Source organism: Homalodisca vitripennis, chromosome 2, assembly GCF_021130785.1.
Source record: "Homalodisca vitripennis isolate AUS2020 chromosome 2, UT_GWSS_2.1, whole genome shotgun sequence".
Classification (NCBI taxonomy): domain Eukaryota; kingdom Metazoa; phylum Arthropoda; class Insecta; order Hemiptera; family Cicadellidae; genus Homalodisca; species Homalodisca vitripennis.
Window position 1 is genome coordinate 2806585 of NC_060208.1, and position 26221 is coordinate 2832805.

Sequence of the window (26221 nt, forward strand, 5' to 3'; positions counted from 1 at the left end):
TTTACGGCCAAAATTAGGGACATATGATCAGCACCTAAAAAGAATATTTTCCTATCATTATTTGTAGTCTATTAATTATATAATGAGTAAGCTACTATATTATTTATTTAATTATTATGCTCGACTTATAATATTTTGTCAATGTAGAAGATGTACCTCTGCACAGGCTTGCCTTTAGAGGTATATTATATTTCCCAAAAATAAAAAAAAAGATGAATTATTTAGAGCTGGGGGAGAGTATTTTAAGTATGTTAGTTAACCAAAACGTGTTTTTTTATTTTTTATTTTAATTTTAGTACATTCTAGGAAAACAGTTAAGTTAAACTTTTAGATTATATTGATGTCTATGTAAATATTAATATTTTAATTTTGTGAGCTTCAATTATCTTAGTGTAAATCTTATAGCATATTTTTTCTGGTCGACACCCTGGCAGGTCAAGGACTTTATTGTATACATATCTGTTATTGTTTATTATGTATTAACTATGTTTTATTTTTGGGAAATAAATATTTTCTTTCTTTCTTTCTATTTTCTTTGTGTAGTAGTATTGGTACAAAATACATAATTATGTAAAGAAATGTTATAACAAGTTGTTTGGGGTTAATACTGGACATAAATATTTGTGACTCAACAAAATTCAAGTCAGTTTCACAAAATTCAGTATTTCCTGCTCTACTTGCAGCAAAGAGGCAACAAGCACATTTTCTATGTTGCAAAATAATACATATTGTTTAAACCTATTTAAGTGTTAAGTACAACTTGTTTAGGAAACAGAAAGGCGAGTGAGGATTGTGCGCCTGATGAGCCAATGAGACTGCCACTTTACCTATTTAAGTGTTAAGTACAACTTGTTTAGGAAACAGAAAGGCGAGTGAGGATTGTGCGCCTGATGAGCCAATGGGACTGCCACTTTACCTATTTAAGTGTTAAGTACAACTTGTTTAGGAAACAGAAAGGTGAGTGAGGATTGTGCGCCTGATGAGCCAATGAGACTGCCACTTTACCTATTCGTCGAAGCGATGTGAAGGTTCGTTTTGAGCCTCTTTGTCACCGACTTTCTTTGATCTCTTTAGATGAACCTCCAGATTCCATGAGTCAAGTCTGAGACAGCGTCAGATACCAGACGCTGCAATAAAAAGGAAGGTGAACTGGAGCTAAACTCAATATTCAAATAGTTTTTGTTCTCAAATTTCACGTAAAATTTTCGTTATTAACACATTCATGCCTACGTGGGGTTCTATAGCCTCACTTACTCTTTCGTTAAACCCGGCTTGGGGTTCTACGAGACCCATACCTTTACTATTACCTCAGCTCGGCTTAGGACTCGAAAGCCTCACACTTCAGTGACTTATATAGTGAGTTTTACCCAGTCGCATTCACAATACTTATACTTGTCAATAGGAATATAAAAATCAAAACAATGAATAAAGTAAAGACTTTTGGAGATAAATAAAAGCATGTACATAAGATACATTTTATTTACTGAACAAAAGGTTATAAATATAAACAAGTTTAGTGTTTTTTGTTGAAACACCCCAAACACATATTTGGCTCATTTGGGCAGCCACTGCAAAAGGTGTTAACTTTTTTGGTTTTGTTTCTTGCCTCTTTGGTTCCTACTTCAAGGACTTTCTCTTGATAGCACTGAACACACCTCTTTCTACTTTTCCGTGCTGGTCCTTCCCTTTTCAACAGTTTATGTTTTGGTACTGGTCTCTTTCGACCTGAAATAGATAAAAAATAATAGCTTTTTTAAATAAGGCTAATCAATTACATGAGTAACAAATTGTAAATACAGGAAGTGTTTGTTTACTTTATGCTATTAAATAGTATCCTAATGACATGCATTTTTTTAGTTGCAATAGTGATATTCTCAAATAATAATAATCATGAAATATCATGAGCATGTTGAATAAAAAAACTAGCAAGATCATAATAGGTAGATCTACCTGTTTGTTGAAGCAGTAATGGAGGAACAGGAGCAGAGGTGTCTTCAGCTTTGATTAGTTCTCGCAGTAGCACTCCTCTGAACTTGATCATTTTCTGCTTCTTTTAAATAACAAGAGTGTTCCTTAATAACCCTTGTTCCCAGCAACGGTTCCACTGCAACAGTCTTATGCAACTTTGTGGTCTTCCAGAGTAGTGTATAGTCACATGAGAGGTGATCAAAACAAATCTACTCCTTTCTTGGCTAGGTTGTAATCCATAACTAATGTAGGTTTCAAAATTGGCTCTCCAGCTCTATTTCTCTTTCCTGTAGGTACTATATTTGCAGAGTCTTCAGCGCAAGTGAATATTATCAGTACTCTCCGTTTGTCCTGCCACTTGATTTTTTAACACCATTTCCATTTTCCTTTACATGTAACTCTTCTTTTTTATTTTTCCCTTAATGAAATCTTTAAGAGTTCCTCACCCGTCTCCAGAAAGGTATCAGAATCAGAATCAGAATCATTTTTATTGCCATTTTTCTTTACAGAATTGACAAAGTCAGTCATAAAAACAATACATATTACAATAATGTACAGTTAAAAAACAAAAAACAACACAGTAAAATATACTGGCCTACAAAAGTATGGACATTTCATATGATGGGATAAACGCTAAGCATTAATAGCTACCTCTGAATTCAGAAACTCGTTTACAGAGTAGAAGGCCTGAGTGATGAGCCATTTGGAAATTTTTGATTTAAAAGTTTGTAAATCTAACACCCTCAACATTTCGGGAAGCTTGTTAAAGAGCTTGATTTGCAAATATTTATGACTCTTGCTGTATTTGGTTAATCTCATTGTAGGCAAAACTAAGTCATTAGCATGTCGTGTGTGATAATTATGTATATTGTTAAAACTTGTAAAATCTTCTACGTTTTCTCGTACATGAATTAAATTTTGAAAAATAAAAATGCATGGAAGAGTCATTATATTATTGTTAATAAAATATGATTTACAGCTATCCCTATAACCTAGACAAAACATAATTCTTATAGCTCTTTTCTGCCACAGGAAAACTCTTTCTGCACCTACACTATTACCCCATAAAATGTTAGCATACAACAAATGAGAATGAAAAAAACTAAAGTAAGCAATTTTAAGTAACTTATTACTAACACAGCTCTTTAGTTTACGTAGTAAAAAACAAACTCTTGACAACTTTGAAATTACAATATTTGTATGCTCATGCCAGATAAGCTTAGAATCTAAAGTTATCCCTAAGAGCTTCACCGGTTTCAATATAGAGTCTTGCATTTCAATACTTCTTAGAGAGAATAGTATGTTTTCAGTTTTATTATCATTCATTTTTAAGAGATTAGACTCAAACCACATAGAAGCTGTATTGATTACTCTATTAGTGTTACTAAGAACATCATGTACACAGTTGCCCTTTACTATTATAGATGTATCATCCGCGTACAATACGGTATTACAGTTCAAATTGATTGGTAAGTCATTGACATACAAAATAAATAAGAGGGGGCCAAGGACAGAGCCCTGAGGGACCCCAGCAAGGACTTCTTTTACAGACGAATCTTGACCACCAACACTGACCATATGTAGTCTACCACACAAATAAGTTCTGAAGAACTGTAAGGTATCATTACATATTCCATAATACTGCAATTTATTTAATAAAATATCATGAGAGATACTGTCGAAAGCCTTGCTGAGGTCCAACAGGGTCAATCCCAAGTACTCATGATCCTCAAAACTTGTCAATATCTGAGACACAACATTGTCTAATGCCTTAACTGTTGAGTAGCCCGGCCTAAACCCAAATTGGCTATTTGATAAGATTTGATTTACATCTAGGAAATCCATGAGCTTATTTTTAACACAAGTCTCTAATATTTTAGAAAAAACCGAAACAATCGTTATTGTTCTATAATTATCTACACAGGATCTATCGCCCTTTTTAAACAAGGGGATACTTTTTGAAAGTTTTAAACAATTTGGAAAACGTGAGGAAGACAAACTAAGATTAATTACATAAGTCAAGGGCTTGATTATAAGAGGAGCAATGAATTTCACTATTTTATTGGATAAGCCATATATATCCTCACACTTAGATGGCTTTAAAGATTTAACTATGGCACATATTTGTTTCTCGTCTATTTCTTTAAAAATAAAACTGACCTGTGAACTTTTAGCATTAGCAAGGTAAACACTGTGTCTTAAACTATTATTATTGTTGGTCTGATACTTACTAAGTATTTCCTTACCAATATTAATGTAGTGGTCGTTAAATTTATCTGGAGCTATCTGTGGCAGATTATCATCAGTACTAAAATGATTTCCTGCTTCCAATTTTATAACCTTCCAGGCAGCTAAGCACTTATTATTGGCTTCATTGATAAATGTATCATTACACCTTATTTTGGCTTCTTTAATTCTTTCTCTGTACATTTTCTTTTGCAAGTTATAGCAGTTCCTTAAAGCTACATTGTCCCTATAAGCTGGTATTTTCAACATATCCCCCAAGGTATTAACAATATTTCTCATGTTATGGAGAGACTCATCAAACCATTTGGAGTTACCAGTTTTCTTTTTATTTTGTAAATTAACAGACTTTTGAATCATTGGACAAAAGTAATTGTATAAACACATAAGATTATTTATAAAGTATTCAAAAGCAGCATTAGTGTCTGTAATTTCAAACAGACTATACCAATCAAACTGAGATAATTGTTCAGCAAATGAGTTTACATTATTTTCCTTTACTCTTCGAAAGGAGATCTGTTTCACCATAGGGGTTACAGATGGGACACAGAAATTAAACAGAATCATCTCATGGTCCGAAATCTGGTAATTCCACAGACAGCACCTAAAACAGTTTTTATCTAGATTTGTAACAATATTATCAATAATATTATTATACCTAGTTGGAGTGTCATTGACATGATATAAATTAAAAGATTTAAGTAAGTTAATGAGCATAACTGTATTAACATCATTAACTTTTGAAAAATCTATATTAAAATCTGCTCCCAGAACAATCTTACTCTTGGGTTTCCTATTACAAATAAAATGTAGTAAATATTCAAGATAAGTAAAAAATATGTTACTATTACTATCTGGTGTTCTATACAAGGAGATAAATATTACATTAAAAGGTATTTTTTTTTATTTGGCAACAGCATACTGCTATAAAAGTTATCACAGTATAACATTCTTCCTTCTATACTCAGACCTGAAACTAGGTATTTAACAACCTTTTGTGCTTGATCTTTAGATTCTGACGAATTGCCCTTTGGGATATGGATTCATAGGAACATAAACCGTTACTTTGTTATTATTTGGAGGCCACTCTGTTGCTACCTACTATTTGTTATTAGGCTATATAAGTAAATACATACTGTATGTATGTATTATGAATAGAAAAAAATAAAGTAAAAAACAGCTCTGTACCGTTAGTTTTTTTTTTTGTTTTTACCAAGGGCTTTGATTTTTATCAACCTTAGTTGCACCCCATACTCATCTTCATTATCATGAAAGTGCCATCATTTTAGTATAATGTCAAAGCGATTTCTAGTCATAGTTTTAATGATAGGCTTCTCATAAATACCATTTGCAATTTAAGTCTTATTTGCGGTGCAGAGCTGAGTCCCATAATAATTATTTCCAGAAACTTCCTCATTTTTGAGGGTGTGCAGTCGAGCCAATTTCTCACAATTGAATGTCTTTTACAGAACCTAAAGCTAATGTTTGGTGAGCAAAACTGTTGGTTTGTTCCACCATAAAATGTATTATATCATCAGTGACAAACTGCTTAAAAATTTCAATTGGATTAGAAATATCCAAGTTATACTGTAAGCCAGGCTTTCCTATAAAAGGGTCCTGGCGTGTACATGTACAGTCATCCCATGTACAGGCTCTACATTGTTATTTATATTCAACTGATTAGCAGCTACAGTTGGTCAACTTCATCATCTGAGAGACTGTCTACTGAACCTAAATCATTATATTTATATTCTATCATTATCTACTGTCATCTTCATCTAAAAGTCACTGTGTTCTAGAGCCCCATGGTGGTCTCAGTGAATTCATTACTCATCCATCCTGGCAAAATTAACTACTAAATACATTGTTTGAAGGTTATTTTTGACGATGGAAGGATTGTGAAGGAAACAGGATTTTTCCGGACATTTGCCATCGTTCAGTGAAACAAGAAAACAGTAACACTACGTTTCGAGATCTGCAATCTGATCTCTTCTTCAGGTAAAGAACTAACCTAATACATAATTACAAACTAGGTTAAAATAAACAAATCTTACTAAAGCGTTGTGGCACGCCTAAGTCAGGAACGGCGTTGATTTTAAACATTGGTGTTTACAAATCAAAGAAGGCTACAGAGTTAATGGTGTTGGTAAGGCCTAATTAGTTTTTTAAAGGTAAACTTATGTTAAAAGTAACTTGTTTTAAGAAATAAAAAAATCACCATACTATTTAATTTTATATTGAGAAGACTTTTTATACATTTTTACAATAAATTTTACATTTTACTGTCTAAATATAGAGTTTTAATCAAACATTTTAAGAAAATCTTTGATCTTGAATGATTGAGGTTCTAAATATTTTAACAACAGTATATTAATTAATGTGAATATTGGTTCTGGAAGCTCAAATATTATAGAACTTCAGACTTTTTTTCAAAACACATTATTTGAATCTCCGTGAAACACCAATGCTAGTAATAATTGCTTGCTGTGACAGAGCAGTTAAACCCATAACCTCAAAAGCCATAGCATTTTTTAACCCAAGATAAATTAGTTAAAAATATAATTTAATATTTGGCGATAAAGAAACAAAACAAGTACTACTCTAATGCCAATCATAATGAAACCTTAACCTTCTTCCCATCAAAGGATAGCTCATCATACAAGTGCAAAATGTATTTGGCTCCTTGGCAAAAGTTCCATGTTTTAGGGTACTCTAAAAATAAAATACAATAAAAAGTGAGATATAGAAAATGGTGTTACAATATAAGTAAAATATATTAGAACATTACAAAACCTATAATGGGATTAGCGTACTGTTTAACCTAATAACAATAATGATTAAGCTAAATATTTAACATAAATTATGAAATTAAAAAGTTACCAATTTTATAAACAAGAAACAACATTGATAATATCGTTATAACTTTAAAGTTTTGTAATATAATATTTGTTTGCTTCATTAACAGGTATTTATTAAAAGTCCTTAGAATTATAATTGAAATTACCAAGGTGAGTTGATCATTAACTCCTTTATTTGTTGTGAGATACGTCAGGAATTTCATGTTTGGACACTGTTTTCATGGAATAAAATGCAGAATTATAAAATTACAAGAACTTAAGATGCTAATCTAGCCTTTCCCTCGGTTTGTATTCTCCCCACCACTTTTATTTCTCATGGGAAAAAATTCAACAAATCAGTCTCATAGCTCGGAGTCCTATAGCGAGGCAACTCACAGGAAAGAATCCTACAGCTGATATTCTTCACTATGGGATTCTTTGTTGTGGGACGCCTCGCTGTGAGATTCCTACCTATGAGAATTCCCATTGTGGGATTCTTGATAGATTCTTCACTATAGGATTCTTTGTTGTGGGACGCCTCGCTGTGAGATTCCTACCTATGAGAATTCCCGTTGTGGGATTCTTGATAGATTCTTCACTATAGGATTCTTTGTTGTGGGACGCCTCGCTGTGAGATTCCTACCTATGAGAATTCCCGTTGTGGGATTCTTGATAGATTCTTCACTATAGGATTCTTTGTTGTGGGACGCCTCGCTGTGAGATTCCTACCTATGAGAATTCCCGTTGTGGGATTCTTGATAGATTCTTCACTATAGGATTCTTTGTTGTGGGACGCCTCGCTGTGAGATTCCTACCTATGAGAATTCCCGTTGTGGGATTCTTGATAGATTCTTCACTATAGGATTCTTTGTTGTGGGACGCCTCGCTGTGAGATTCCTACCTATTAGAATTCCCGTTGTGGGATTCTTGATAGATTCTTCACTATAGGATTCTTTGTTGTGGGACGCCTCGCTGTGAGATTCCTACCTATGAGAATTCCCGTTGTGGGATTCTTGATAGATTCTTCACTATAGGATTCTTTGTTGTGGGACGCCTCGCTGTGAGATTCCTACCTATGAGATTTTCCGTTGTGGGATTCTTGATAGATTCCTCACTTTATGATACTTTGCTGTGGGACCCCACGGTTCATAAAATTATTCTTCATATTAAAATTATTTGCTAAAATAACTGCTGTAGATAATAAAACAAAGCATTCCTCCACCAATTCTCCAAGTGAATGTTTTTCTCATTCTGAAGTGCTTATCATATCTTAGAATATTGTAGTCACTATAGAACTCCCTGTATTCTATTGCATTATTCTGTATAATGTGATGAATTATGTTCCTAGTACCTATTTAATTTTGTCAACATGAGAAATGTCTCTTTTAGTTCCAATGGCACCATGGTGGAGATATAATACTTATTATGAATAAAAAGTTTATTTAAAAAAAAATATATTTAGCAATTAATTATGACACCACATACACAAGAATAAATTGTATCAATTTAATTTAAAAAATTTTTCAAAAATAGATTATATTGAAAAATTATGATGCTAATCAATTATTCTATCATATATTGGTCCTAATTTTGTATTTTTTTTAAATAAATTTATCCCCAATTCCTGATTACCTAAACAACTTCTTGAAATGCAAGTAATAATTCAGGTAAGTTACTCATTATTAGAATACAGATTACATAACAGGCCATACTGATCTAAGTAGTATAATTAGGTTAAAATTAATAACACACTATTGATGTAGTAAAATCACAACTGATATTGTTTTATTATTTGTACATGTTTAATAAATGAGAACACAACAAACTCAACACATACAAATCTTTACAACATCCATTACTACAATCCATTAATATTTAAACAAAAAAATGTTTTTTTTTCCAAAATAAAAAGAAATAAATTACTAGTTATAAAATAAACATTTTATATACGAAATAATTCTAACCAAAAGAAACACAACATCACAACAGTCATCTCTATACAGATCAATTTTGTTGTTTTATCAAACAACAATCAAATAAATTTTTAAAATATTGAATAATAAAACTGAAATATAAAAAATATATATAATAAAATGTCAGATTTCACAAGTATAATATTTAACTAAGAATAGAAATACACACTCACTGTACAAATACTTACAATCTAAAGATTTGTTTGATAAACTTCTATTTAAAATAATGTGGCTTAGGAAAACTACATAGTGATTTAAAAAAACAAAATTCTCCTAGTTGCTTATTTTAGTACATTAAAAATCATAAAATTCTACTCATCACTACAGTAACTATACTGGAAAACTAAAAATCAAAAGTAAATTTACTAGAATTATATATTTATAAGTGAGTTTTATTTATAAAGTAAAATACAAGGTATGTTTGTGTGCCCTGCTCCAAGCTACTTAGATGCCACACCAAGACTTTGTTCAAGTTTGGAAGCTGAGTGAAGGCGTTTATCTGTCCTAATTGGACTAAAAAGAAGTTAAGCTTTCTGCTCCAAAACGAATATAAGGGTGTGATTCTAACCTTAAATGCAAAAAACATTTGATGGAAATGACTTAACATTTTAATTTAACAATAAATATTTGTGTTTTAATACATTTTTATTAAGATATTGTTCTCTTGTACAGTGCAACCTCGTTAAGTGGGACTCCTTTATGTCGGATCTACGGGTAACCCCGGATCAGTTCAAGAACATTTAAAATTAGCTTTATGTCGTCCGCTCAGACTGTAGAACGAGGGGCGGATGTTTGTTATCAGTAGACTGTTAATAGAACTCAACTACATGTATTTTGACTTGTTGCGACAAGATGCCGTTAACAGGGAGGATACTGACGAAGAAAATACTGAAAATATCACAGCTATAAGCCATGCAGAAGTAGCAAGTCATTTGGGCGAGTTAATGGTATATTTTGAGCAACAAGAAGAGACAACATCGGCCGAGCTTCTCATGTTGAAAAGAACTGCACAACAAGGAAACAGCATTCAAAGCTGACGCAACTCAAATTTTAAAAAGTTTTCATGAAAATGATACTGCTGTAAACAGTATTATACTTTCGTGATGTGTATTTGTGTTCTTTCCGCAGTAAACAAATGTTGTATTGTTTGTACATGATGTTCTTTATTTCTTAATTATTCTCTGTTTAACACAGATTTTCGTTATGTCGGATCGGCTGCAGCCTGACTAGACAACAAGGTTGCACTGTATTTAATTTTACTATTTTTTACATTATTACGCATAATTAAAAAGTGACTCAGGGGCATAAATAAATTATTTTAAAACAATTGTTTGGTTGTCTATAGTTCTTTCACCTAATGAGAACAAAAAATTCATCTGAGATAAAATTGAAGAACATTTGTATTTTTTGGGTACATTAGAACGACAGACAAACATACCTAATAATAAAACTATTTATGTCCTTAGTCATAATACAAATCTTTCTGAATGCACTGGCATTATTCCTGATAGCACGGTCTGAAAAAATATAAAAAACATTAAAACTATGAACAAAATATATGTATTTTTCTACAGTAAGGATGATTAGTTTAACTTCATTTAAATGGAGTGTTCCTGAAATCCATATTCTGAAACAGGTTTGACAAATTTAATACTAGAAATAATAACCATCGGCCCCTTGATTGTGAGGTAGCAGTCATCAGATTTCTGACGATCCTGTACCATTTTACTTTGAGTCGGAATGTAATGATTTATTGGATCAGCATTGAATCAAACAAAAAATATAACCAGCATAGAAGCAAACGTAAAATCTAGAACCCAGAACTCAACACTTTAAGATGGGACTTCTTAGATGCCGACGATCAGTATCTCTTAAATAAAGGGCTCAGATGTTAATCAATATTCAACCAAATAGCACAATCACAAAAATAAAACTAAAACCATCTGGAATATTATTAACAAAGAAAGGCAACAAACCACTGCCCAATCTCACAAGTTTCAACATTTTTATAAGTTATTGAAAAAATAGAACTCACTCCCCTTTGAAACAACTACCTGACACATAACCTGTCACTGAACAACAACATGGTTTCACCAAAAGTCGACATTTACAGCTATTATTAGTATTTTTGAACACATCATCAACCAAGTAGAAGCTAAGAATACAACTACAGCATTATTTTTGGATTTTAGTAAAGCATTTGACACCCTTGACCATGAACAACTGTTAACAAAATTGAATACCATGGGAATACATGCCACCGAGGCTGAATGGTTCAGAAGTTACCTGACCAACAGAGAACAGATAGTTGAAATCCGGCAAACCCAAAATAATAAGATTGTCAAGTTACATCAAATCCACTTCCAGTTCTGAGGGTGTTCCACAAGAATCAGTCCTGGGTCAGGTTCTTTTAACAATATTATTTACTAACAATCTACCCGAGTACCTGAATAAAATTTTCCACGACTTTGGTGTATGCTGACAACACGGTTTTGCTCCTTTTTGAAAAAACCTCAGAAAACCGGGAGATTGGATCATTTACAGCAATGAATATGGCAGTACAATATTGCCACCAAAACGATCTTGTGGTTAATGAAACTAAAACTCTGAAAAATCTGTGCACTTGCTAAAAGTCCAAGCAGCAGCAGAGGCAAAGTACTTGGGACTGACAATAGATGAAGACCTCAGATGGACAATTCACATTGTCATCCCGTGTTAAAATAATACAAGCAGTCAGTGACATAGCATCAGCTTAAACAGCTTACTGTGCCTTACTCCACTACGGTCTCGGGTGGTTCTACCAACAAGAATCTTCAGCGCATACCTGTATGTGCTGGAGGCAGTAGCCTTTGTGGGTGACAGTGGCTTTCCTAGAGGTTGTAACACCAGACGAGCAACAGATTTCCATCTGCCTGCACATCGTCTTTCTATGTTTCAGAAGCCCTCACACATGAACTTCAAACTGTGGAATTACCTACCTGAAGACTTTAAAGAACTCAATGCGAGGACATTCAAGACTAAAATGATGCTGTGGCTGCTGCAGAATCACTTTATACTATTGAAGAGTACTTAAAAGAAGGGAACTGAAAATTAACTGGTCTCTGATCTTTGTGAATTACAGTTATAACAGATATAATTTTTTTTCTCTAAAAATGTATTCTAATTTTAGTTCTTTTCAATTAACAGAGTTACAATCTCAAATAATGTTTAAATAAAAAATGTTTCTTTTGTCTATTGTCCAATGTTTAAGGCAACGATGCAACCCTAACATAGCACATATCAATGAAAAAGATTCTGAATTTTCATTTTCGTATATAAAACATAACTGACCATTCTTTATTTGACTAAAAATAGTAAAATAGAAACTAAAATAATTTGTAAATGTCAATATTTAGGCAGTAGACCAGTTGATGAATTAATGGTATTCAGTAACTTTGACAGTAGACAGTTCAGATTTTCACCACTGAGAAGTTCCAATTCTGAAGCGACTAAGTGGTCAACAAAGCGTTTGTATGTAGGAGTTATAGTTTTCATGTAAAATATTTTTGAAATGATGTCTTTATTTGTAAAACTACAAACACACAAAAGTTCCAGCAGTTAGAAAAGAGACATTTTATTTTATTTCTACAATCAATATTAAACATTTTTAGTAATGTTATTTATACCAAACGAGAGCGTAAGACTTGTAATGCCGTTTGTCTGGCTTTGTAATTGTTTTTGATCAGCAGTCATCGTGACAGCTGTTTCAGAAGCAACCATTTTGTCGTTCACTGAACCAACTATTCTGCCAATATCTGATAAGAGACATATCACTGCAAGCCTGGACGTACAGGCAGTTACCTCAGCCTACCCCCTCCCCCCCACTCACATCAGCTGGTTCTCAGTATGAGATGACACTGTCTCGATTTGTTCTCGTTGTTTACATCCGTTTTTGTTTGATTATTCTGCATGCTTTATTTTATTATTATTTTTGTTCATATTTTGTGTCATAGTGTAAACACATGTTACCTTAAATCATGAAAGTAAAGGATTCAGGAATATACATGAGAAGTAAAGATGAACAGTAACGATCACTAGACTGTTGAATTCAATCTCTAGTCAACGAGTCATTTATCCTGCTGATGAATAATTTAATCATTGTTTATATTAGTTAAGTTGTTATAAATTGTCAAAATTTACCACTTTGATGAGTTAACTTAATTCTACCAATGTTTACTTCGTTAATTAATTTAATTTGTTTAAATTGATATAAACTTTTCTAATTTTACTGATTCGAACTAATCACTGAGTTCACTTTGTTGTAAGTTAATTTAAATTTGATTATTGTTTATATTGTTGCAAAAAGTTCTTAGATTCTACGAGTTAATTAGTTATTTAGATGATTATTTACATGATTTTATTCTGAATCAATGTTTATTATTATTATTCATTTGAGTTTATCTCATTACATTTTATGACTTAAGCTTGTCTTTGTCTTTATAATAGGTATGGAGTAATTTAATACTTATGTAGCCTGTTAGATAGATATGTTTATAATTAGCTATTGTTTATTTCCAATATTTTGCCAAAAGAATGTTTATTATTTTATTGTTTAATATACACAGAGACTTACAACAAATTTCTCTGTTCTTCGAAGATTGTACCAATAACTTTATTTACTGTCCATAAGGTTTATCCATAAGGTAGGCCTAGTTAATTTTAATGTGTAATAAATTTTAAGTTATCCATTTTGTCAATTTAGTTTTATGTTGACGTTTAATTCAAATTTAAGTTAATTTTTTCAAAGTGAGTATTTTAAAACACTGTTCAAATCATAAGTTAATAACAGTGTAAACCAATTCACAACTTAAAGTAAGTCATCTTGAAGAAATAAAGAAACTTATTCTCTTAATTTCGTAGTTTAATTTATAAACTATGTTTGAATCTAATATAGTGAACATGTTTCCAACACGTGCTAAGACTTTGTATTTGACTAAATATGATAACTCAGTTGATAGTAAACTACAGTAAGTTTGAATCTAATATAGTGAACATGTTTCCAACACGTGCTAAGACTTTGTATTTGACTAAATATGATAACTCAGTTGATAGTAAAACTAAGTTTGAATCTAATATAGTGAACATGTTTCCAACACGTGCTAAGACTTTGTATTTGACTAAATATGATAACTCAGTTGATAGTAAACTAAGTTTGAATCTAATATAGTGAACATGTTTCCAACACGTGCTAAGACTTTGTATTTGACTAAATATGATAACTCAGTTGATAGTAAACTAAGTTTGAATCTAATATAGTGAACATGTTTCCAACACGTGCTAAGACTTTGTATTTGACTAAATATGATAACTCAGTTGATAGTAAACTAAGTTTGAATCTAATATAGTGAACATGTTTCCAACACGTGCTAAGACTTTGTATTTGACTAAATATGATAACTCAGTTGATAGTAAACTAAGTTTGAATCTAATATAGTGAACATGTTTCCAACACGTGCTAAGACTTTGTATTTGACTAAATATGATGACTCAGTTGATAGTAAACTAAGTTTGAATCTAATATAGTGAACATGTTTCCAACACGTGCTAAGACTTTGTATTTGACTAAATATGATAACTCAGTTGATAGTAAACTAAGTTTGAATCTAATATAGTGAACATGTTTCCAACACGTGCTAAGACTTTGTATTTGACTAAATATGATAACTCAGTTGATAGTAAACTAAGTTTGAATCTAATATAGTGAACATGTTTCCAACACGTGCTAAGACTTTGTATTTGACTAAATATGATAACTCAGTTGATAGTAAACTAAGTTTGAATCTAATATAGTGAACATGTTTCCAACACGTGCTAAGACTTTGTATTTGACTAAATATGATAACTCAGTTGATAGTAAACTAAGTTTGAATCTAATATAGTGAACATGTTTCCAACACGTGCTAAGACTTTGTATTTGACTAAATATGATAACTCAGTTGATAGTAAACTACAGTAAGTTTGAATCTAATATAGTGAACATGTTTCCAACACGTGCTAAGACTTTGTATTTGACTAAATATGATAACTCAGTTGATAGTAAACTACAGTAAGTTTGAATCTAATATAGTGAACATGTTTCCAACACGTGCTAAGACTTTGTATTTGACTAAATATGATAACTCAGTTGATAGTAAACTACAGTAAGTTTGAATCTAATATAGTGAACATGTTTCCAACACGTGCTAAGACTTTGTATTTGACTAAATATGATAACTCAGTTGATAGTAAACTACAGTAAGTTTGAATCTAATATAGTGAACATGTTTCCAACACGTGCTAAGACTTTGTATTTGACTAAATATGATGACTCAGTTGATAGTCAACTAAGTTAAATAGTATTAATTATTATAGCGAACTAGGACCCTGCTGATAAACTTTGTTCTTTTAGAGGCCTAATTTATATTTGCCCAAACAAGTCCAGATGCTGTTTCTCAAAACCTCTCTTTGTACCCCAAAGTAAGGTAAATAAGCCAAATACGTGACCTTAAGCTACATTGAAAGCAAGTGTTATTTATTAGTGAAAATAACTTTTGTGCATATCTTATGTATTTTACTGTCAAGATAGATATGACTAATGCTAAATTATTTAACTCAAAAGAGTAGAGCGTAGTTGTACATATATACGCCCCACTCCGTGATTCACGGAATTATGTCCGTGGTTTATGAATATTGAGACACATTATGATATTAAGTCTTAAAGTTATAGATTTTTTTTTTGTTTTTTAAACTGGCAAATATTTATAACATCTAATTCTAACCTATGCAATCAATATAATCGAAGTTTGAGGATACTGGTATCTGACGACAACTGATTCTCCATAAAAGTCGGAAGCAAGAGGCAATTATTTGAATTGAATTAAATTTTTTTTAAAGTTTTTATTTTTGTAAATCATACATACGAGTAGATTTCTTGGCAGTAACTATTGAATACAGTCAACTTCCGATTTCTAAGGGGGGAACAACCGTGTTGCAGATTAATCGGGGTAAACTCTTTCAGTGAAAATAATAATAAAAAAAGTATTATCAATGCATATTAAAAACAATTGTGCATCATATTTTGGCAATTTTACAATTTTTTTCTTTTGTTCTCTTAACAAGAAGCTTAGAAATTGAACCTAGTCCTATAAGGGCCTTTGTGTTGCTTCTGGAGTGACAGGATATTTTGGATGGGTGGATAGGTAAAGTTAGGATAGGGGCGACCTCCTGTCGAGATCCATGAAGAAGAATTTAGGGCACTAATCTCAAGTCATGTCCCCTCGGGGAGAAGGGGAAGCCAACTCTGTACCAGCCTCTCCAGTGAAAGCAGGCAGGGGGTGGCACACTCTTATGTCTAGGCTGCAACAACCTTTGACTCTTAAGGAACGAACCCCACCAACTCCAACAGCCATCTCACAGAGTAGACTAAACTTATCGAATTACCCTTGCATTCCAGAATATCGACATTTGCGGTTAGCGATGTGCCGCTCCTGGACATCCATACGGTTGTACTCCTTTCTTTTCCCGGAAACATCCTTCATTGTTATTATTAAAGAGGGGGAGGAGGGTCAAGGTCATACACGGAGCAGCAATAAAATGATGTTGAGTGTTTGCTACATTATTTGGAGGGACAGGTAGACAGTTTGCTTTGTGCCAAAATGGTTATATTGAAGTTATGTTTGACAATAATAAGAAAGGAAGCTGCTGCAACAACACAACAAACAATCATTAATTTCTTCTAAACGAGTTAATAAGTAATCATAACTCAACAGCTAAGCTGTAAATATTGCACATTTGTTATTCATTGTCGTGGGTATTAAATTGGTAACTTACTTTTTTCTCAACTAAATAAGACAATATAAATGGATTACAAATGCTCTTATAAGGTAATTAACTGAAAACCACTTTATTTAGCAAGGCTCCCTTTGTTTTAACCATGTTTTTGGTTTGACCAAGGTCTGTACGAGTACTGTTCACCAGCTGTAACAATTGTTAGTATCGCAGTGGTTATAAGCTATATGGCTTACCTGACACCTCCCTGTCGCTGACTTGTCCTGTGCTGGCCTCTGTTGTTGGGTACGTATCGTTTGGTCGGAGTTCTAGACTCTCTTAGTTCTCTCGCTGGCACACTCTTGGCCTGCAACATTTCATCTCTCTCATCTTCTACAGCTAACTTTTACAATCAACTAAAATTCATTGGCCTTTTAAAGTAAATATGTATGATATATACTCGGGACACCTTTCTGGGAAATAGAATTTAACTTTTTAGTCACTGTTACAACTTTGCCCATTTCCCCAAAATAAGATTTTTAAATTTAAAGACCCATTAAGTGACACCTCATTTGACAGGTCTTGATAAAAGAAGAAGTACAATGGGAACCAGAGCTTTATATTTCAACCCAGAAAAAATGGCAGCTTATTGAAATTAATTCTGTTAAAAGCATGGATGGATCCTGCTCAACATCAATGGACAAAGATAGAAAAATGAACCCCTCTGTGAAACAAAAACGAAACAATATTCCTAAAACGGGCTTTATGGAGGACAGTTTAAAATTTTTAAATGTTACAGTAGTAGCACTAGTAATTATAATTATGTTACGCAATAAAACGGCGAAACCTTACTAACAGGTGTTTTTTAAATCAGATGTTCAAACTGCTGTCCCAGGACAGTTTCACAATGTCCAACACTGTTGTAGAAACATGAAACGGCATGCTGTATGGATTCACAAGGAAAATTTGAATTTCCGATACTATTCTGTCCCTAAAATACTGAGATTATTTGTTATTACTGAGATTTTGTTTTTGTAGATGTTGTTTTTAATGTGACTCCACAAAAAGTAGTCAAGTGAAGGTATATCTGACGATCTTGGTGGCCACTCGATACTTCCTCTTCTGTATCCAGCGATTTGACCACATGCAGACCGTGGTGTAGAGGTGCTCCATCCTGCTGGAACCAAACTTCATAAGGGTAAAAACATAGTGGAGCGGCAAGGCTAGAGTGTAGCGGAGAAGGGAGCTGAGAGGGTTGAAAAGAATACATGCAGTTAGATGCGCTGAATCATAGTGGAGCGGAGAGGGGCGCTGTTCAAGTCTCGACACACTAGCCTCTCCTCTCAGATATTGATACCCGATTTCTTTGCTCGAGGGTTCAGTCGAGCCCTCGTTTGTCAAATTCGAAAATAAGTGCAGCTGTTATGGATACTGAAACGTTTATTTTATCAGTGCGTGAACGCAGTGCTGTCTGGGACCAACAACAATCCAGCCACCATAATTAGATTCATTCTCGATCGTATGTGGAAGGAAATAGCCAAGAAAAACAACTGTACAGGTATGAGAAATTCATTTATTAGAACACAAACAAAACATTAAAATTATTGCTCATTGTCTTTCTTAAATTTGATGGGGTTTTCCCTGGAAATATGCCTTGAATGTATCACGTTAAAAGCATTGCTGCAGTTAGGTGTCGGCCCCTTCGTCTTGGCACAGGTTCGGTATCGCCTCGAGTCTTTTCACCAGGTATTACCTCGCTCAAATGTCTTTCAAATCCTTCTCTGTCAATTATTGTATTTTGAAGAACACAAACAGCTTTAACTATGTGATCGGCAGTCTCGTGTTTAGCTTCAATACACTTTGCGAGTATTCTCCATTTTGAATACAATATTCCGAATGTACACTCAATTGTTTTTCTCGCCCTTGAGTGCCGAAAGTTGTATGCAGTTTTTTCCATCGTTAGGTTGTCAGTTGGGTAAGGTGTTAATAATCGAAGGGACAGAGGATAAGCTTCATCGCCTAGAAAAACCAAAGATGTTTTGACGTATGTCCCTGGTAAAATAACTATCATCTGGAATATTTAGCTGATTATTTTTAATTTGTAAGTACATATCTGAAACTGCTAGTGTTGCTCCATCGTTCTGTTTACCGAATCCTCCAACATCGATCATAGAAAATCTGTACTGAGCGTCACAAACACCTTGTAAATCTATTGAATAAAACTTTTTGTAGTTTGTAGAACATCGTCTCCAGAATGTGGAGGGGAAATAATTCTAATGTGTTTTGACATCTATGCATCCAATACAATTTGGGAAATTCCAAATATTGTAGAACTCTTGGCTGGTGCGAAGAAACGTATCTGACGTAGGTACAGGCATGTGTATTGGTTGCAAAACATTCCATAGTTGTTTCACAGTTTCGCTTACTATTTTGCTTACTGTTGAAGCTCCAAATTCTAAATGTGAATGATAGGCTTCTAAAGGATGGCGCCCGGTAGCCAGATATCTGAAATTAAAAACCTATAACAGTTAAGGGGTTTTATCTAAATTTTTACTAAATAACAGAAAGTAACAACCCTATTCCTCGCTACATTCACCAAGGGTGTTTGCAGAAATTTTTCCCAGAGGGGGCTAAGCCTACCGGGGGGGGTAGGAGGTACAGTATAGATTACATCCCTTCAAGAGAGCGGGGTCTAAGGGGCCCTCTCCTTACATTAGAGTTCTATTTAATTTATTAAACACACTGAATTATTAATTCATTATTTTATTTCAGTGAAAGAAGCACAAAAGTGGAAGGAAGCTCTTTCCGAAAAACGCAAAAAAAGAGAGATCAGGCCAGGGAGCAGATACTGTTTACAAGCCAAATTGGCCTTACTTTATGAGTTTGGATTTTTTGAGAGAACAATTTCAGGTAAGGACCCTCCAGTGGAAATATAAACATTGAGTGAACACCGCTCTGAAAAGAGGAAAGCAGTTCAAACCGAAATTACAGAGGTGAGTGATAATAATCCTGATTCGCCTGATAATGAGGAAGACGAGCACAATGTAACTGATGATACACTGATGAATGACAATACCCCATCAGTAGCAACCACTACTGTTTAACAATGAAACCCAAACGTTTACCCATACTAATGACTTTCGAAAAAGAACGGGTATTCAAGATCACATACAACAGTTAGTGCAGCTTGAAGAAAAAAAAAACTTTCAATGCTACAAGAAAAAAAAAGAAAACAAGAACTGGACAAGGAACAAAAAAAGGATGACAGACTTCAAGTTTTTTCGAAAGTCTAAGCCCCCATCTTAAGTTGATTACTGGAGTGAATAAATTAATGTTTCATAATGATGTTCAAAATTTAGTCATGAAATACGCATACGGTAGTGGGTATGTCGACTCTTCATCACGTTCTACCCCTTTGTCTACTCATGGTTCTGTGACTGGCCCTTGTACACCAATCTCGATCGATGAGGACTCGTACACTTTGCTTAACATTGGAAATATGCCTGGTGCTGAGTCTAGTGTTCATATGTGGAGTGGCAATCCAAACTAATTATTTGTTTGTCTTTTTAAAACTTCATTGTCAATTAATTGCAGTTAATAAATTGATTCGTTTTGATCTGTTTTTATTTAACTATAATATTACTGTACCTACCAACATGAATGGTCTAATAAATATGCAATTATTCTATTCTCAATAACTTCCTAATATTAACGATTAGTATAAATTACCAGACATGTGTTAACCAGTACCCTTACACAGAATACGATTATACACATAAAGGTGAAAAGTATTTTAATTTATTTCAATTTTAATACTGTAAATCAATATTTTATTACTTTAACGTATTTCATTTAAATATATATATATTATATTTATTTATTTTAATATTACGTTTACTTTAATGTGGAATTGTATCGTTAAGATTTTGGAAAAAAACACCCTGATTAGCAAATGCATAATATAAATTTGCATAATAAAACTTACCTGAGTGTAATAAATAGCTTCTCGTCACATTCAATCGGCTGCTTCTGCTTACAAAATTTGTATATTTGACCTCCATATGAGGAGAAATTAAGTTCAATATATATTCAAAGGTACTGTAATCTATTCTGGTGTACTGGAAAAATCTATCTGGATATTTCTTCAACTGGGGAAACAGATGGTGGTACTCTCCAAATTCCTTACGCTGCCTATTTACAGGGTGCACTGCACAACTTCTATTACCTAAAACAATCATTTTCAGTGCACTATTCTCATACAACACAAAATCGTCATCACTGTCTGAAGACATATTGAAAAGTGAACAACTGAAGCCTCTTGATTCACCGCGTTGATCGCCGCCGTACTATGTGCATGTGAAGCAACCGCTAGCATCGGGGATCAAAACCCTCTCAGCTACCTTCTCCGTTACACCCTAGCCTCAACCGCTCCACTATGTTTTTACCCTAACAGTTGTTGGTTGCTACTTGGATAGCTAGATAAACCTAATTTTATAAAATTTCCTAGTATACCTCAGTATTAGGTTTCCATCAATAAAAAAGGGATCAATAAACTGATCCCTCACAATGTGAAACCACGATGCTGGGTTTGTTGCTCTCTCATCCAATGAGGGTTAACATCAGCCCAATAACGAGCATTGTATCTGTTAACGTTACTGTTTAACATGAAAGTTGCCTCATCTATATTTATATTTGTTTTTGTCTACTTTCTCCACTATATTGCTGATAATCGGAATTCCAGGTCATATCCGTCGTTTATTCTGCTTTAGATGTCTTCTTTCAATTAACAAATTTTATACAAATCTACACTCTGCTCGAGATAAAATTCGAATCGTAACATTTTCAACTCGAGTCTACGCACAGGCCATTAAGGCCCATATAGACTCTTTTCCCATTATTTTAATTTATCCAGAAATTATGTAGCAAATTTAATGCTGTTTTTACTAGGTATGCGTGTATGGATGTGGATATGTATGTGTATATGTATGTGTATATACATGTATATGTATATATATATAATATGTATATTTCATCTCTTTATTCATTTATATTCATTTATTTATGGTGACATAAGTCTTTTTTATATTATTTTAGCGTAATTATTTAATGTTAATTATTTTGAATTGTATTACTAGAATAGTTTTGTATGTTTTATATTAATTAGATAATATACAAATGCTACATTTGTTATCATTTTCAATGTAAAGATTTATTTTGTATTTCATTTTTTTGTGTGGAAATAAATGTGATTTGATTTGATTTTTTGATTTTGATCTGAGAAAGCAATGTTGTTTAATATAATTGTATTATTATAAATGTTCCGCATCTTTATTTAAAAAAATTCTACTTGACAATAAAAAATGGTCCTCATTTAGTTCATGAACTAAACAATTTTTGTATTCTTTATAACCACTGTAATGTAAAACTTGATGTTTGAGATGTATCTAATTTTGAAAAACATTTCTTGTTGAGGCGTGAGGATCTTCTGCAACAGACTGTAAAATGTCAAGTGACAATGCTTAGTTTGTAGCCGATTTTGGTCGTCCAGGTTTGGAGTGGTCTTTAATGCTACCTGTTTCCTGGAAACATATTGGATTGTTTTTTGAACTCCTGATTTAGATACAGGGTTTCGATTGGGAAAAGTGTCATTAAATAAATTCCTTACTTCATCATAAGATCTCACCGGGTCTCCATAGTCTCTCGTCAACAGGTTCTATTGTTCACTTAAACACTCCATTTCAGTGTAAAGTATCACAAAAACACAACTTAAACGGCTTTCATTAGCTTTCATCCAAAACTTTTATTCCAAAAAGAAACTGAACATGATACTGGACTTCCTCAAAAGTGATGAGATAAGGAAGGCCTGTCCTGCAGCAGGTAATAACTGTAAAACAGAGTTTGTACGGAAAGTGGTTGTCTATTGAAATGATTTACTTTCTGAATGTGGATGTACATGTTATGCCTCAATTAATCGTTAATTAATTTCAATGAGCTGCCATTTTGTACTGGGTTTGGATAATTTCCACTGTTCTTCTTCTTTTATCAAGACTTTTCAAATTACGTGTTACTTAATAGAAAGGTGTCCCAAGTTCCACCCCTCTATCTTTATCCATCAAGAACTAGTGTATCTATACTTTTAACTCTGAGTGTGTGCGTGTGTTTACAGAGTTTACAAAAACCTATATTTCAAAAATTTTATATAAGTTTACAAAGTCAGGTGCTTAGAAGCAGGTGTGACTTATTATTACAATAATATGCAATACACTAAACAAAATATACATGCAGTTGGCAAGTAAATATTTTTTTTCTTATTTTTATGTTTTCTTCTACCATGGTGCACAAATACTATCTTCTTACTATCAGTCCATACATATACTAAATTTACTACTTATACAATCCAGATTTTAACAAGAATCATCTAACAAAAACAAGGTAAAAAATTAACAAACATAAATATATTAAGTTTTAACAAAAAAATAAATATATGAATAATAATTATTAAATATCAAATATCAATTATTGGTCAGAACACTTTCTATCTCCATGCACAACCAAAGACAGTAAGATCAACAAATAATATTCAAATATCAACAAGCATAAATATTATAAATAGATTTAACAAACAAATAATTATCAAAACAGCAATAGAGTATTAAAAATTTCAAAAATATCAACAAACAAATATATAAATAGATTTAACGAAAAAATTAGTATCACACAGTAAATAACAAATATAAATATTAAAGACAAATATAACACATTCAGACAACAACAACAACATAAAATAGTATATAAGTATTAATAGAATATATAATTTTCATTACTTTCCGCTACATAAATTTTAATCTTCATTTTAAATATGGGCCTCGAACAGAATATTATGTCATTTCCTAATTTCAAAATACATTTATTTATTTTTTTTTGCCCAATATGACAAAATTGTTTTTGAGCTATTTTCGGTACTTTGGGATTATACCGACCACACCCAGACAAGAATCGTTATTTGACATTTTTCTTGTACTGATTACTAGATTAGCGTAGAACAATATTTCGTCAATATGAAACAGGAATTGTCTAATCGCAAACCCCTCCCCATCCTCAGACAGAGGTCAAAGTCGAGCGGTCTAGTAGACAACGTGATTGCAGAGTCTCGCCGCCCATTCAGCTGGTGCGTTGCTTTGTTGTACTTCCGTGTTTTACCCCTACATTTCTCCAAATACAAAAATTCAACAAAAACTAAACTCTTTATTGAAAAATACACACAAAAACTTGTTTTTATTCTTGATCACACTCCGCCACCCAAAATGCGAGTGTCTCCGGCCATCAGCATGGGCTTCTGCAGCACCTCGTGCTGCCCCGCGCTGATGTCAACGAAAGAAAAACATCCCTCGAAATAGTACCTATCAGTAAAATGTCAAATTCTAGAGGGGCTGATCAGAAATATAAATTGAAATGTAATGGAAAGGTAATTATCTACCGTGCAAAAAACTTAAATAATCATGTGATGCCGCGCGGCCTGCCGCAATCGGGATTCTTGAGAAAGATAAGATAACAGCGACAACAATACCGATCACAATACCTGGAAATGCGTTGATTGATGGAATGTTAGTTCTGTTACTCAACTACATCGTTTTATAATGTTCTAAGTTCATTGAAAAAAGTTTAAGCGTTGAGGGTATATAACGGAATCTGACCCCATTAGCAATTGATAATCGTTGTAAGTTTGTAATTTTGTAACTAAAGTGTTGTTTTTTTTTTCGTTCTATCATGTTTGTTTCTATAAATTTATATTTTGTGTTCTTCATACTGGTGTGGTCGGTATAATCCCAAAGTACCCTATTTTCTTTCTAAAACATAGGACAAGAATAAATATAAATGGGCGTGTGTGTGTGTGAGAGAGAGAGAGAGAGAGTGCGTGCGTGCGTGTGTGTAATAGAGTAATATTTTTGTATAATGAATTTAAAACAACATTTTATATGAGATAAAAGTTTAATAACTGTACATCCAATAGGAATAAAACTATTACAATTTGTTTGTAATATGTGCCAAACTGTGAAACAATTTGAATGAAACTGTGCTGAAACACCACAATAAACTATCATGGCATCGGTGCTGAAACACCACAATAAACTATCATGGCATCGGTGCTGAAACACCACAATAAACTATCATGGCATCGGTGCTGAAACACCACAATAAACTATCATGGCATCGGTGCTGAAACACCACAATAAACTATCATGGCATCGGTGCTGAAACACCACAATAAACTATCATGGCATCGGTGCTGAAACACCACAATAAACTATCATGGCATCGGGTTAAGAGCTGAATGAAGTTTTAAATTTTATTTATAAGGACGAATTTTAAGTTTTAAAATAGTCTTTCTACATAAAATACTTCAGAACAATTAATTTACCAAAACAAGCTGAAACCATTAATAAAATCTCATAATTTTATTTCTTTTAACTTTTGACAATAGTTATAATGAAAATAGTAATTTTATAGTAATTTTGTAGTGATGACCATAAATAAAAACAAATTACTAAGATAAGTTTGGAAGGTGGTACTTGGCAGAAACCAATGATAATTTCGTGTTATTTGAAGTTTTTGGACTCGACGAGTGGTGGATAAAGATATAGAATCAAACAGTGCGGAACATGTGATAGATACCTTGTCCACCTTCTCCATGAACCTCTCTATGAGATCAGGACAGTCCAGATGTTCTTCAGGTTCCCAGGTGTCATCACTGGGCCGATAGCCTTTCCAGCGAATCAGGAACTCTCTGCTTCCATTCTTACGAGTGTGCACCTCCAGAATCTTCTCTACCTGTCAAACATCTCACTTTAGTCCATGCAATTGGAACCCTGGCCACTTTATTTTGTTAAAACTGCAAAAGTATAAATAACGAAAAACCCTAAAGGTTTTATTTCAATTGCTATTGTCTTTTTACAGATTTTACATGATTGGTATTTTTTATGTGCTTTGAAAATAAATGGCATTTTTGGGAATAATAAAACTGACTTACTTGATCAAATATAATTATTTTTTTAGAGAATATAATACCAATAATTTTTTTTCTTTAAGCTCATAATTAAATGGGTAGCTAACCCTAGAAGAGGCATGTGTGCCACATATTTTACTACAAAGGTTTAAATATAGTGATTATGTAAGTAACTGAACCAAATTTATCCTTCTTATAACAATTAAATTGTAAAATTCAGAACAAAACAGCTGACTAACCTTTAGAATTGAGCTAAATTACTTTATTTTCATGACAGTGGGTACATGTATATTTAATTTATTTTCATGACGGTGGGTATGTATCTATTTAATTTATTTTCATGGCAGTGGGTACATATACATTTAATTCATTTTCATGACGGTGGGTATATATATATATATATATATAAA

General features: G+C 32.9%; 1 protein-coding gene across 3 annotated transcripts in view; it reads right to left on the reverse strand.

The window, feature by feature from the left end:
* Positions 1 to 1461: 1461 nt before the first annotated feature.
* Positions 1462 to 26221, reverse strand: part of LOC124356046 (heterochromatin protein 1-like) — a 33667-nt gene continuing 8907 nt past the window's right edge. Inside the window, exons 3-5 of one of the 3 annotated variants that reach the window (XM_046807202.1) lie at positions 25481 to 25636; positions 17065 to 17174; positions 1462 to 1725 (exon numbers count right to left, since the gene is read on the reverse strand). In XM_046807202.1, coding sequence (XP_046663158.1) covers positions 1698 to 1725; positions 17065 to 17174; positions 25481 to 25636 — 294 coding nt within the window. In that variant the 3' untranslated portion in view covers positions 1462 to 1697. Of the gene's footprint in view, positions 1726 to 1950; positions 6162 to 8803; positions 10540 to 17064; positions 17175 to 25480; positions 25637 to 26221 lie in introns of those variants that run through there. The other 2 variants (XM_046807203.1, XR_006921778.1) reach the window with 2 other exon arrangements.